The sequence below is a fragment of the Dunckerocampus dactyliophorus genome, chromosome 11 (assembly GCF_027744805.1).
Source record: "Dunckerocampus dactyliophorus isolate RoL2022-P2 chromosome 11, RoL_Ddac_1.1, whole genome shotgun sequence".
Lineage (NCBI taxonomy): Eukaryota > Metazoa > Chordata > Actinopteri > Syngnathiformes > Syngnathidae > Dunckerocampus > Dunckerocampus dactyliophorus.
In genome coordinates, this window is record NC_072829.1 from 10818350 (window position 1) to 10834082 (window position 15733).

At 42.1% G+C, this 15733-nt stretch overlaps 1 protein-coding gene across 1 annotated transcript in view; it reads right to left on the reverse strand.

The window, feature by feature from the left end:
- cul4b (cullin 4B) overlaps window positions 1–15169 on the reverse strand; it is a 28796-nt gene extending 13627 nt beyond the window's left edge. Inside the window, exons 1-7 of the mRNA XM_054792980.1 lie at window positions 14259–15169; window positions 12157–12272; window positions 11930–12033; window positions 11745–11814; window positions 8539–8612; window positions 8293–8455; window positions 8046–8135 (exon numbers count right to left, since the gene is read on the reverse strand). Coding sequence (XP_054648955.1) covers window positions 8046–8135; window positions 8293–8455; window positions 8539–8612; window positions 11745–11814; window positions 11930–12033; window positions 12157–12272; window positions 14259–14724 — 1083 coding nt within the window. The 5' untranslated portion in view covers window positions 14725–15169. The remainder of the gene's footprint in view (window positions 1–8045; window positions 8136–8292; window positions 8456–8538; window positions 8613–11744; window positions 11815–11929; window positions 12034–12156; window positions 12273–14258) is intronic.
- Between the last annotated feature and the right edge of the window lie 564 nt (window positions 15170–15733).

Genomic DNA, 15733 nt, shown 5'->3' on the forward strand with positions numbered 1-15733 from the left:
TTCCCTTCTTATCTATCCCCTCCAAATACGCATCACAATAAAACATCAATAAAGTCAAATACAAATTATCGAACAGGAGAAGAGTATCCGACACTTTTCCTCGACAGAGCAAATCTGTTTAGCATGTAAGGGCATCTAGACCAAAAATACTATATGCCTGGCTGGGCAGGACAGGTTTTTAAAATAAAAAATAATTACACCATCGAAAGAAAAATTACCAAAGCTGGTTTGTGTAGCACAGTGATTATTTGTCATATTTAATGTGCAGTTATTAGGGGTGTCAAGAGATCTTGCGAGATTAAACGGGATGAGACTATAAATAAATAAATGATTTAATCACACGATAAATGAAAATGAACTTAATAATTTTGCTGGTCTCCATACATTGCCATGTGCATGCGTGTTTGTTGTCCTTGTCCTTTGCCTCCACACAAGCAAGAAGAGGGTTCACTCTTTGCATTGGTTCAGCACCTAGACACTTCATACATATATTCCACGGCAAACTAAGTGAGACCTTGTCAGTCACACAGTTCCTTTGTCGGGGCCGCTAGCACACAACACTGACCCACACCAAAAGAGTGGAGCTTTGTGAGGAGCAATGCAAGGTAATGCGTCTGTGTAGGCTCTCAGTCGTACAGGAGTTGTCCATCGAGGAAAAGGCTTCTTGAGACGTCATCTGTACTTCTGTGAAGAAGGTGTCGGACGTTTCGCTCCTCATCCGAAGAGCTTCGTCAGCGAACTAATAAGTGCTGGTAGCTTAGGCCTTAAATACAGTAAGAGTGGGCGGAATTGGTGTGCCAACACCCTCCTCCTATTGGTTCGTTACACTAAGCCTGGGCGGAGTAGTGGTATAATCCTATCCTGTTATTAACACCTCCGATAAAAGGGAAGTGTCGCTCCCTGAATTGGGTATGAACGACTCTGATACTGGCTTGTTAGCATCTATTGTTCTGGCTCGGCCCTGCCTTCACCTCATTTGCAAGACTAAGAGCTGTGGGTTTTGGTCTCAGTAACCTGCTGAACACAGGGTCCAAATTAAACCTCAAGCCACCATTCCGATTCAATGACGGGTTCTGTTTGACAAAAATAGCTTCCTTTACTCCTCTTTCAAACCATCTGTTTTCTTTGGCCAAAATCTTTACCTCGCTGTCCTCAAAAGAGTGATTGGTAGCTTTCAGGTGTAGATGTACTGCTGATTGAGGACCACTAGCATTGTCCCTGCGATGTTGATAAAGCCTTTTTTGGAGCATTTGCTTAGTTTCCCCAATGTAGTGCTCTTTGCATTCCTCATCTTTACAGTGGATGGAATAGACCACATTGCTCTGTTTCTGGTTTGGAGCCTTGTCTTTAGGATGCACTAATTTTTGTCTCAGGGTATTTACTGGTTTGAAATAGGTAGGAATTTTGTGTTGCCAAAAGATCCTCTGGAGTTTTTCGGAGACCCCCGCTACATAAGGGACTACCACTCCTCTCCTTTTTGCTTCTGTGGGCTTTTGGGTTTCTTTCCCTACTCTCTTCTTTTGACATTTGTTAAAAGCCCACCGTGGGTACCCACAGGTTGAGAGCGCTCTCTGGACATGTTGTGTCTCCTTTTTCTTTCCCTCAGCACTAGTTGGTATTTGTTCCGCTCTATGTTGGAGGGTCCTAATAACCCTTAGTTTATGTTGTAGTGGATGGTTTGATTCAAAAAGCAGGTATTGGTCAGTGTGTGTGGCCTTTCTAAAGACCTCTGTAAGTAGCTGTCTGTCCTTTCCTATAATTACCTTGCAGTCTAAGAAGGCTAGTTGGTTTTCTTTAGTGTCCTCGCGAGTAAATTTGATATTGGTGTCCACCGCATTGATGTGATCTGTGAAAGACTGAATTTCTTGTTTTTTGATTATGACAAAGGTGTCATCCACGTATCTAAACCAGTGCCTTGGTTTTGTCCCTGAGAAGGATGTGAGAGCCTGTTTCTCCATCTCTTCCATGTACAGATTCGCCACTATGGGTGAGACTGGTGAGCCCATAGCACAACCATGAATTTGTCTGTAGAATTTCCCTCTAAACTGAAAATATGTGGTGTTAAGGCAAATTTCCAGTAATTGGCAGATGTGGTCAGCACTAAGTTTTGTTCTCCGATGCAGAGTTGAGTCCTCGAGCAGTCTCTTCCTCACCACCGAGACTGCTGCTGAGGTAGGGACAGATGTGAAAGGTGAAGTCACATCATAAGACACCAAAGTTTCCTCTGGCTCCAATCTGAGGTCTTTGATGCTCGCCACAAACCCTTTTGTGTTCTCTATATGATGATCAGTGTTGCCTACCAATGGGGATAAGACTGTTTTTACATATTTCGCTACATTGTACGTGGTAGAGTCAATGCTACAGACAATGGGTCTGAGGGGAAACCCTTCCTTGTGGATTTTTGGAAGGCCATAGATACATGGTGTAGCCTCCCCAGGGTATAACCTATGATACATCTGTCTGTCAATTAGTTCTTCCTTCTCTAACTTTTGGAGACAGTGTATGATTTCTTTCTTATACCTACTGGATGGGTCCCTTTTAAGTTGCTCATATGTGTTGGCATCACTAATTAGACTTGTTATTTTTTCTTCATAGTCCAATGTGTTGAGAACCACTGTGCATCTGCCCTTATCAGCTGGTAAGATGGTGATGCTCTCATCTTTCTGCAGAGCCGCTAATGCTTTCCTCTCACCTAACGTGATATTGGACGGTGGTGGTTTGGCACTACTGAGAAGGGCCGATATTCTCAGACGAAGGTCCCCTGCCTCTGTTCTAGAAAGGTTATTGTTCCTGATGGCCGATTCAGCTGCTGTGATATAGTCTACTGTGGGTATCGTTTTAGGAGTCACTGAGAAGTTGAGACCCTTGGTTAATACTGCCTTCTCTGTCTCCGAGAGGCTTCTGTCTGACAGATTTTTGATCCAATTTTCTTTAGTATTGGTCTGATTCCCCCCATCCTTAGTGTTTACGACAAGCTGTGGTCGATTTTCCAATAGAAGTTTCTGGAATTTTCCCTTATGCCTTTCTTTGGTTTTGCTATGGTGCTTCATATAACCTGATTTGGTAAATTCACAAACCTCCTGATAGGTTTCGTGCGTAAGCTTGGTTTGCAATCTCTGATAGAAGGTTTCTACTTCAGACTGTTTATTTTTTATCTCTATGTTAAGTCTCCTAATTCTCAAATTCTGTATTTTTCTGATGTAGTTTAGTTGCATTTTCCTTGCCAAGTGTCCTTGCTCAAGGGACGCTTGCCTCATGCATTTGGGGATTAACCTACTCTGCCTGCATCAGGAACAATAACCTTTCTAGAACAGAGGCAGGGGACCTTCGTCTGAGAATATCGGCCCTTCTCAGTAGTGCCAAACCACCACCGTCCAATATCACGTTAGGTGAGAGGAAAGCATTAGCGGCTCTGCAGAAAGATGAGAGCATCACCATCTTACCAGCTGATAAGGGCAGATGCACAGTGGTTCTCAACACATTGGACTATGAAGAAAAAATAACAAGTCTAATTAGTGATGCCAACACATATGAGCAACTTAAAAGGGACCCATCCAGTAGGTATAAGAAAGAAATCATACACTGTCTCCAAAAGTTAGAGAAGGAAGAACTAATTGACAGACAGATGTATCATAGGTTATACCCTGGGGAGGCTACACCATGTATCTATGGCCTTCCAAAAATCCACAAGGAAGGGTTTCCCCTCAGACCCATTGTCTGTAGCATTGACTCTACCACGTACAATGTAGCGAAATATGTAAAAACAGTCTTATCCCCATTGGTAGGCAACACTGATCATCATATAGAGAACACAAAAGGGTTTGTGGCGAGCATCAAAGACCTCAGATTGGAGCCAGAGGAAACTTTGGTGTCTTATGATGTGACTTCACTTTTCACATCTGTCCCTACCTCAGCAGCAGTCTCGGTGGTGAGGAAGAGACTGCTCGAGGACTCAACTCTGCATCGGAGAACAAAACTTAGTGCTGACCACATCTGCCAATTACTGGAAATTTGCCTTAACACCACATATTTTCAGTTTAGAGGGAAATTCTACAGACAAATTCATGGTTGTGCTATGGGCTCACCAGTCTCACCCATAGTGGCGAATCTGTACATGGAAGAGATGGAGAAACAGGCTCTCACATCCTTCTCAGGGACAAAACCAAGGCACTGGTTTAGATACGTGGATGACACCTTTGTCATAATCAAAAAACAAGAAATTCAGTCTTTCACAGATCACATCAATGCGGTGGACACCAATATCAAATTTACTCACGAGGACACTAAAGAAAACCAACTAGCCTTCTTAGACTGCAAGGTAATTATAGGAAAGGACAGACTGTAGCGGGGGTCTCCGAAAAACTCCAGAGGATCTTATGGCAACACAAAATTCCTACCTATTTCAAACCAGTAAATACCCTGAGACAAAAATTAGTGCATCCTAAAGACAAGGCTCCAAACCAGAAACAGAGCAATGTGGTCTATTCCATCCACTGTAAAGATGAGGAATGCAAAGAGCACTACATTGGGGAAACTAAGCAAATGCTCCAAAAAAGGCTTTATCAACATCGCAGGGACAATGCTAGTGGTCCTCAATCAGCAGTACATCTACACCTGAAAGCTACCAATCACTCTTTTGAGGACAGCGAGGTAAAGATTTTGGCCAAAGAAAACAGATGGTTTGAAAGAGGAGTAAAGGAAGCTATTTTTGTCAAACAACAGAACCCGTCATTGAATCGGAATGGTGGCTTGAGGTTTAATTTGGACCCTGTGTTCAGCAGGTTACTGAGACCAAAACCCACAGCTCTTAGTCTTGCAAATGAGGTGAAGGCAGGGCCGAGCCAGAACAATAGATGCTAACAAGCCAGTATCAGAGTCGTTCATACCCAATTCAGGGAGCGACACTTCCCTTTTATCGGAGGTGTTAATAACAGGATAGGATTATACCACTACTCCGCCCAGGCTTAGTGTAACGAACCAATAGGAGGAGGGTGTTGGCACACCAATTCCGCCCACTCTTACTGTATTTAAGGCCTAAGCTACCAGCATCGAGGAAAAGGCTTCTTGAGACGTCATCTGTACTTCTGTGTAGAAGGTGTCGGACGTTTCGCTCCTCATCCGAAGAGCTTCGTCAGCAAACTAATAAGTGCTGGTAGCTTAGGCCTTAAATACAGTAAGAGTGGGCGGAATTGGTGTGCCAACACCCTCCTCCTATTGGTTCGTTACACTAAGCCTGGGCGGAGCAGTGGTATAATCCTATCCTGTTATTCACACCTACGATAAAAGGGAAGTGTCGCTCCCTGAATTGGGTATGAACGACTCTGATACTGGCTTGTTAGCATCTATTGTTCTGGCTCGGCCCTGCCTTCACCTCATTTGCAAGACTAAGAGCTGTGGGTTTTGGTCTCAGTAACCTGCTGAACACAGGGTCCAAACCAAACCCCAAACCACCATTCCGATTCAATGATGGGCTCTGTTGTTTGACAAAAATAGCTTCCTTTACTCCTCTTTCAAACCATCTGTTTTCTTTGGCCAAAATCCTTACCTCGCTGTCCTGAAAGGAGTGATTGGTAGCTTTCAGGTGTAGATGTACTGCTGATTGAGGACCACTAGCATTGTCCCTGCGATGTTGATAAAGCCTTTTTTGGAGCATTTGCCCAGTTTCCCCAATGTAGTGCTCTTTGCATTCCTCATCTTTACAGTGGATGGAATAGACCACATTGCTCCGTTTCTGGTTTGGAGCCTTGTCTTCAGGATGCACCAATCCCTGTCCCAGGGTATTCACTGGTTTGAAATAGGTAGGAATTTTGTGTTGCCATAAGATCCTCTGGAGTTTTTCGGAGACCCCCGCTACATAAGGGACTACCACTCCTCTCCTTTTTGCTTCTGTGGGCTTTTGGGTTTCTTTCCCTACTCTCTTCTTTTGACATTTGTTAAAAGCCCACCGTGGGTACCCACAGGTTGAGAGCGCTCTCTGGACATGTTGTGTCTCCTTTTTCTTTCCCTCAGCACTAGTTGGTATTTGTTCCGCTCTATGTTGGAGGGTCCTAATAACCCCTAGTTTATGTTGTAGTGGATGGTTTGATTGAAAAAGCAGGTATTGGTCAGTGTGTGTGTCTCCGAAAAACTCCAGAGGATCTTATGGCAACACAAAATTCCTACCTATTTCAAACCAGTGAATACCCTGGGACAGGGATTGGTGCATCCTGAAGACAAGGCTCCAAACCAGAAACGGAGCAATGTGGTCTATTCCATCCACTGTAAAGATGAGGAATGCAAAGAGCACTACATTGGGGAAACTGGGCAAATGCTCCAAAAAAGGCTTTATCAACATCGCAGGGACAATGCTAGTGGTCCTCAATCAGCAGTACATCTACACCTGAAAGCTACCAATCACTCCTTTCAGGACAGCGAGGTAAGGATTTTGGCCAAAGAAAACAGATGGTTTGAAAGAGGAGTAAAGGAAGCTATTTTTGTCAAACAACAGAGCCCATCATTGAATCGGAATGGTGGTTTGGGGTTTGGTTTGGACCCTGTGTTCAGCAGGTTACTGAGACCAAAACCCACAGCTCTTAGTCTTGCAAATGAGGTGAAGGCAGGGCCGAGCCAGAACAATAGATGCTAACAAGCCAGTATCAGAGTCGTTCATACCCAATTCAGGGAGCGACACTTCCCTTTTATCGTAGGTGTGAATAACAGGATAGGATTATACCACTGCTCCGCCCAGGCTTAGTGTAACGAACCAATAGGAGGAGGGTGTTGGCACACCAATTCCGCCCACTCTTACTGTATTTAAGGCCTAAGCTACCAGCACTTATTAGTTTGCTGACGAAGCTCTTCGGATGAGGAGCGAAACGTCCGACACCTTCTACACAGAAGTACAGATGACGTCTCAAGAAGCCTTTTCCTCGATGGACAACTCCTGTACGACTGAGAGCCTACACAGACGCAAGCTACCAGCACTTATTAGTTCGCTGACGAAGCTCTTCGGATGAGGAGCGAAACGTCCGACACCTTCTTCACAGAAGTACAGATGACGTGTCAAGAAGCCTTTTCCTCAATGCAAGGTAATGTGAGGAAAAAAGATGCTTGCAAGCCAAATGCCAAAGTTCCTGTGTGAGAATATTAGTGAGCAAGGTGATCCCATCAATACAAATGAGCCAGTATGCCGAATTTTTGGTAACAATATAAATGGCAACAAAACCAAGTTGCTCACTTCAAACATATCCACCCGACCCAGTTTTCTCATCTGGGAAAAACCTACACATCAAGATGCAGAGCCTTCTTCCCGAAGGGTCAACACTCAGAGACGTTTGGTCGACAAAGTAAATGCAAACGGAGCGCAAAATGGTGTGCGTTCACAGAAAGTCATCGCAAAAGAAATGCTGCTCTTTATTACAGTTGAAAAGCCTGCATTTCAAGAAATGCTCCAAAACGTTTGACAGACAATACAAATTGCCTGTGCGCAAACACGTCAATACGGCAATTCCACAACTTTAAAGAGTGAAAGATGACATATTACTTATTTATCATTGTATAGCATAACATTTGTTTATTTGGTCTCAAAAAAAACAATATTTTTTCATTGTACTTTTCTTAAAATTAATGTTAAAAATCTTGTCTTGTTCGCGTGGGCCCAATCTCGTGCATCGTCTCGTCTTGTGAGTAGGGTGTCTCGTGACACCCCTTGCAGTAATTTTACTTGATGCTTTTACTGAGTGCAAATATATTGTCTGGCGCTATGACAATAAAGCTTTACAACAGAGAGAACGCATGCACTGTAAATTGTGTTTTTCCATTTCAAGCTAAATGAATCTCATGCAAATGACTTCACATAATTTAATGGTCGCTACGTCAGATGTTAAATCCACACATACTTCTTATCATTTATTTGCGGATTAGCTACTAACTTCAGACATTCTTCCCAGATTTACATTCCAGAAATGTCTTTGTTTTGTGTATGTTTCTCTATTTTTAAAGGGGATTACTGGAGCGTTTGTAAGTTCATTCTTCATAACTGGAAGACTACAGCAGTCAATGATTACCTCTCGCTCCTGCATCAGCCTCTGTCCCTCTGCAGCGTACAGTCGGTTTGTCTCCTCCAAAAAGCGCTGCTCGAAGGAGTCTTGGTAAATCTGTCGGGGGTCAGAGCACTTTTCATTAAAGTCGTTTGTCAACAGGAAGCTCCTACAGCTGCACTCTTTATCATACATGAGATTAAAATTGCTCATATTAAGTAGTTCTTCAGAGTCCATCAGTCCAACCATACTATATTGAGCCAAGGTGAGTTACCTGCAGGTCAGAGAGCATGCTCAGCAGGCTCCTCAGCAGACTGCGGTCTATCGCCTCGCCGTTTCGCTCCCGCTCGATGAGCAGCAGGATGCCATCGATGGTTTTACTCTGGACCTTCAGGTCGCTGATGATGTAGAACCTGAAGAGCTCCAAACCCATGTCCCTGCAAGGCAGAGAACAACTTTAGCAGAACATTTAAATGATAGAAGTATAGGGGGGAAAAAAAAAACATGGCAGATCACTCACCAGATGGATGGCAGCATCGAGTTTTGTAAAACGTAGGTGCGGTCCAAAAATAAAAATATACCTCTTATCATGATCTGTGGGGGGTGGGGGGTGGGGGGGACACAATCATGTCAGACCAAGTACGATGACGCTTTTCCACTGACACTGTTTAATACTTGCAGGTGTTTGTAATAATCAGGTTCTTATTTAGCTGCATGAGCATACTACAGCACTGCAAACACACTAAAAAAACTTTAAATTAAAAGTAGGACTGTTAAAAATAACACATTAACAGCGGTAACTAATTTATTTTATTAATTACATTACATTTTTTAGTATAATTAACTCATGCGCACTAGAGCAAGCATGCCTGTTATGACAGCAGACTGAGTTCTCCACACAGTTACACAGAGCCTGACACTCTTTTATGACTTCAGACTTCTGACCTGAACACTTCAACAGCAGTACAATTCCAACACCGTATACTGTATGTATCTCTAACTCACACACGTCTCTAGTGCGTTCATCCTGAGAATGATACCTTGTCATTCTCGTTACAAGAACGTGAGATGCATTCATGGACAGTCCGGACATCACAAAAATGGCTTTATAGTGTGTAAATAAACATGAAGATAAAGGAAAACATGAAGTGGGTATTCTTACCACTCACTTCGTAATTCTTAATTCGGATGTACAATTTGCTACATTTAATTATGCTAGAAAATACGCTGAAAACAAGTACATTTAACTTAAAATGACGCAACCCTTCGCTGGTCATAATGACACGGTTTAAAGTGTGATTCAAATGTTCTGCTACTATTAAAGAGACTAGGGTTAGACAAATAGATTTTTAGACTTGTGTGATATACTGTATTTTAGGGCCCTGTCACACCTTGACGATTTAGGCAGCGCATGCCTGACGTGATCATTTTGATGGCATACGTTGAACTGCCGAGGTTTTTTTTTTTTTTTTCCCAATTTTGGGCGTATACATAGCGTATTCATAACGAGGTCGACGTAAACATGACGTATTAGTAACTTATATAGAAAGTTTCTATAACTTATAGACAACTGATATCAACAAATGCGTAGCGTGTTGCCGGTGTTCACAATTTATGCCCAACGCCCGTCACACCTTGACGATTTAGCCAGTTTACGCCAACGTATGAAAAAATTGGCCAATACGCTGGCATACGTCCAATAAGTTATGGGTAAGTTTTGTATAAGTTAAGAGCACGCTGAAGCACGCCGGCATACGTCCAAAAATTTTGTGCATGCACAAAACATTTCGATGTATGTCAACGTATGATTAATACGTCCCGCATCCGCGGGCAATAACTTATGCGATCGTTGACGCCCGTTCACACGTGTTATTTGTAAGTTACATACAAGTCAAAATACGTCAACATACCTTGAGACAGAACTGTCTTCTTGGCGAGTGAAGATGGAGAGGAGAGGCTGTCGTGTTTGTATTTGCAGGTAAGTTTGCAGCTTGACCAGTAGAGGACACTGTGACACTGGGAATGGAACCAACTTTTGATTTTTTTTAGCAACTTTATTAACGCATTAGCGAATCACGCTAATCAATTAGCGGGCCACACAAATATTAATTTTTCATATTAAGACGGGGGCCGCAAACTATCGTCCCGGGGGCCACGAGTCTGAGACCCCTGGTGTAGGCTGCATATGCTAGCACTCATGGATTTGTGACTCGCTAATGCATTAATAAAGTTGATGAAAAAAAATCAAAAGTTGGTTCCATTCCAAGTGTCACAGTGCCCTCTACTGGTCAAGCTGCAAACTTACCTGCAAATACAAACACGACAGCCTCTCCTGCCCTCCATCTTCACTCGCCAAGAAGACAGTTCTGTCTCAAGGTATGTGGACGTATTTTGACTTGTATGTTAACTTACAAATAACGTGTGTGAACGGGCGTCAACGATCGTTGGCGTAAGCTGGTTCAATCGTCAAGGTGTGACAATGCCTTTATCTAAATAGACATATTCAGTTCATTTGGAGCTGCTAATACATACAAATAAATAAATAAATAAATAAATAAATATATATATATATATATATATATATATATATATATAATCATATAATCTTGTCCTTTCATTTATCTTTCTGTCATTTAAATACAGTGAAAATGTGTATATTTTGTGTATGTGTATATAAGTTGCTCATGGTGATTAATCATGATTAATTAATTGCAAAAACTGTGATTAATCCCATTAAAATTTTTCTTCATTTGGCAGCCCTAATTAAAAGCTCGCTGATAGCCGCCATCAAAACATTATCCATGCAAATGCAGAACTTTTGACAAAGCTCATGTATTGGATCTCATTAGGTTGTGAAGATGTACGTAATGAAGTCAACAATTCGTAGATAGATTACATCAAGCCAAATTAAAATTCTAGCAAGCTCTAAAATACAGCAGAACTGCAAAAGACAAAAAGGTAAATCAGTTCAGTGAGCAAAAGAGGATTAAATATGCATATCTGATGTGCTTTTTTGTGACACATATGCTAAAGGGGTGTTAAAGGAAGGACTTAAGAGAAGAATGTACAATGGAAGTTACGTGCATGAGCGTCGGCATGCGCGTTGCTGCACGTTTTATAGTGGTTAACGTCTTTTTACACTTTTATGACATTTTTATTACGATTTTTTACGATCAGTGTGATTTATTACATCATAGTAGGGGTGTAACAATACATGTATCTCTATCGAACCATTCAATACACATGCATACCGAACCGTGACCCCTGTAACAAACAATGCGCAGTGCCATATTTGTTTAATCAACTTGTGATGGCGCTCTGCGCTGAAAATGGTGAAAAATTTGAAAAATGTTGACAATTTCAATAAAATTCTAATTAAAAAAGGCAAGGTAAATTATTTTTTTGTATCGAAAATATATCGAACCGTAACACAAACGCATCGAACGGAACCGAACCGTGAATTTAGTGCATCGCTGCACCCCTAGTGAGTGTTTTTATGTCGAAACAGCAACAGAGGTTACCTTATTTTTACACTTCTATGACATCTATATTAACTACACAGGCTATTTTCCATTTTATGTTGACAACAATTTGACACTTAAGAGATTTCATTGTAATGCAATTGAATGCCACGATGATGCCCGCCTATGAAGCAGCATTATGTTTACAGGTACAGGTGTATTTCCAACACAATAACAGCTTGGGGAGTAACGTGTTAAGACGTACCATTTGTCTGCAGTGATCCTGCCAGCACTTGTCAATCTTCTTCAGAAAGAGTACACTGTCCAGAGCGCCCGTGAGAACAACATTAAGGCAAACGTCACGTTAGTGGATAATAATAATAATAATAATCAAAATAACAATGACAGTATAAGAATATTAACAATCTATTAAGATTTTTAAAAGGATATTCCCTAAACTGATTGATCTGGGCTTTAATGTGGTCTTCACACACGGCCCTCAGCTGTTTGTAAAGCTTGGCAGAGATCTTATGGGAACACAGGTTCTCTACAGCCTGCAGATGGAATAAGTAAAAAAAAAAAATAATAATAATAATAATATTTTTTCAAAGACAGCAGAGGGTTTAGTGCAAGGCACAGGTTAGATAGCAATGGAGCGGGGGAAACGCAAGCAAGACCTGGTAGAGCTCCTCCAGGTTGTATTTGATTGAAGTGCTGTTCTGAATGGCCTCCACAGCCTCCTTCAGCTTCTGCCACGTCTCCTGCGTGTAGTTCTCTGGCAACTTGGGTTTTTCTGTGTGTGGGGGGGGAAAACAACACAGGTATGTTTTTATGCAGAGACTACTCACAGCGAGGACAACATTACTGCCCTGATGAAGACAAAGTCCCGTTAGTTGTGCAAATAGATATTTTTCCCATCCAAATAATCTAAGGTCTCTGACAATAACTCGTAAATCCTGTCGTCGCCAAGTGTATGGTCTTAGCACCAGGTCAAAAACATTGACATTAACAGCTGTGGCTGTAGGCAACCTCTTAGTTTATCAACTCCACAAATGGCAGTAGCTACATTTAAAGTATTAAGAGTGGTCAGTATCCAGCCGCCTCATCTACCTTTGCATCTGCTTTGAAATGTTGCTTCTCATGTTGGTGTGAAACTCATGCATGTTACACTTGCCGTATTGTTGTGGTATTTATGCTGGCTGGGCAGTTTGCTCCTTACTGCTATTACAACATTGGTTGTGCTGCTGCTGTGTTGTGCTCTAAACTTGTTATTAATGACCAACGAGAGCCATGTTTTCCTTTCCACTTTCTCCTGCACACCAAATTATAACCATTTTTTAAAAATCAAGTTGTATGTGCCCTGCGAATGGCTGGCGACCAGTCCAGGGTGTACCCCGCCTGTCGCCACGAAGTCAGCTGGGATAGGCTCCAGCATACCTCCGCGACCCTAATGAGGAGAAGCGGTATAGAAAATGGATGGATAGAAGTTGTAATACGGTGTATACTGAGTTTTCAACCTCTCTCCAATTATCACCCGCTTCCAATCCAATCCGTCTTCTTTGCGGTTTAGGTAAATAAATGTCCAGGCTTTAGAGCACTGACTGTAAGATAACTACAAACACAAGCTTGACTAAAGCCACAGTGTATCCCGGCAGGCCATAAAAATAATTAAACACAACAACCAGGTTTCAATAAGAAGCTCAACTTAAACTGCGCTCTGAGCTGTTCTCTCGGTGATGACATGAGGTACATAAATGGCATAACTGTCACCATTTTTGACCACAGTTGAGATGTCAAGTCCTGTTTCCGACTTTTCAATGACGTAGCAGAAAGACACACCATTACTTTGTCAAAATTATATTACGTAGAACTTTATTTATCCCTTGCGTGTGTGCCCTCAAGGGAACTGAGGTTCCAGTAGCAGCAACAGTGTATGCAATATAGAAGACAGACATGGAGAAGGGGTAGGACTGAATAAGATCTGCTTCATCCTACTCCTTTTTAGACATGCTTAAAGGGACTGTATGTAGCGGGTTCACCCCGCTGCCGAGGGGGCACATACATTCAAACGTACAAATAGCATTATATCCTCCCTCTTCCTGCTTGTAGTACGTAAGACACGCATGCGCTTCAGCTATGTTTGTTGTCAGCTCACAATAGTGATATGGATGGTTACGTTTAGCTACTAGCGTCAGCAATCACTGCATGCATTGCCTGTCATAACCACACAATGACTCCTAATTGCCGATTGCTTCTCTGAGACTAATTTTGTGTTTGTGCACAGACATCTACGTATATGCGAGACAGTTTAACTCGTAATAGTGAAAAATACACACTTGTGTTCTGTTATTTTAAACCACTATTGGTAAAATATGCCCTTTAACAAGTTACATTGAGGAACAAACTATTTAAAGACAAAGAGTTGTGTTATTTGTTATTGGTATCAACATTTTGACCTTTTCCTTTACAGAGAGCCCTTTTGCTCTATTTTTTCCCATTTTCTGTTTTTTGTTTCATTTCATAAATGTGCCGTCGGTCAATTACAAAAACAGTGCTGCAAATGGCACTTTGGACATCCCTGAGTTCGGGTTTGGTTTAGGGGGTTCAGGTTACTTTCTAAGAATCGGTCTTAAGTTTAATGACCAAAATAACAGCCAGATTGGCCTCTGTTACTCTTAATAACGGGGACCATTTGAAGACATAACCAGTAGCAATATGTTGTTTGGGGGGGGGGTCTATAAATCCAATACGTTTATATGTTTTAGACATGTTTTGATACCTTTGAAATTCTTGATGACTAGTTTCTTGGCGGCTCCGGGCTTGCTGTTGGAGAAGGTTCCGGAGCCTGCGGCGCTCTTGCTCAGTCCGTTGGCATGGTGGCCCACGCCGACGGCCAGCAGCGCGGCTTTGCTTTTGTTGTTGGAGCACGAAGCAGCGGCAGCCTCCTCGGCCATTTTCACATCCAAACCGATGAAGTCCACGGAATCCTCGAAGCGCAACTTCTTCTGGATGTGCGCCGGGGTGGGCGAGCAGGAGGAGGACGACGAGGAGGAAGAAGATGTGAGGGTCTTGGGAGGCGAAGGGGAGATGGTGTCGCTAGTCTCTTCCCTCTCGGAGCCGTTTATTTTCCTCTTCTTCGAAGATATAATGTTGCCGCTGTCGTTTTTGACATCAGTAGCCGTCGCTCTAGCCTCCTGGGTCGGCGGTGGTGGGGGGTTAGGGGAAGATAAACCTGTTGGAAACATGAAAGAACGGGAATACTAATTCTTAGCAGCCAGTCTTCTTGGTCGCAAACTTCCCAAAGGCTAGCTTAAGTAGGGGTCAGCTCGGTGGTTGTCCTTTATCTCAACGATAAGCTTCCCTCAGCTTGCTTCTTTTTTAGTCCCAACAGAGGAGAAAAAAGCAGATTGTAAATGTGTGGAAAGTACTCTTGAAGCTAGCCCTGTTCTCTTGTTATTGCTGCTGGCATCCAAAAAGAAAGATGGTCGTCAATTGCTTCCTCTTTTCGTCTCGCTCGTCTTTAACCGCGTTTGCTGCGAAGAGGTCCGGCGAAGAGTACTTTGATGAAAACAAATCAAGATTATTACTCGCAAAATAAATAAAGTACAGGTATGTTCACAGAAGAGTAACGCGAGCAGTGTTAAACATGAGGAAAATGGCTAATAAAAACTACTGGTGACCCCACCGGAAGTACTTTGTACAAAAGTACTTTTTGCACCAACGTGTTTTTTTAAATATTGTTGTATTACGTTTGCCCACGAGATGGCGACATGCAATAAACACAGTCGCGAAAATCCACCAAGCCGTTGATTTATTACAGGAAATGTAAGATGTATAGTTAATATTTACTGTATGTTATGTATGCATTGTCCTATACGTTGTTACTAAAATAAAAACTATAAAAAAGACTTAAGATCGAATGTACTGGATAGTTAATTTCTACTGTTTGCTATCACGTGTATAGGCTACTACTTTGTTGATAAAATAAATAATGAAATACAAAATATTCCAGGTATTATTCATTTATACTGTATGTTATGTGTGGCTTGTCTTACACGATTTACAAAAGATGCAAGATTCAAGATGTATACACATAACGAAATATTGTCTGGTAGCTCTCGCAAGCACCAGGACAGAGCACAAATAAATAAATACAACAAATTACAAATAATAACAATTTCCCACTCAACTAAACCGATACCATCTGACAGGAGGTAATAAGTAGACTGCCCCCTCTAACAGACTAGATTTGGA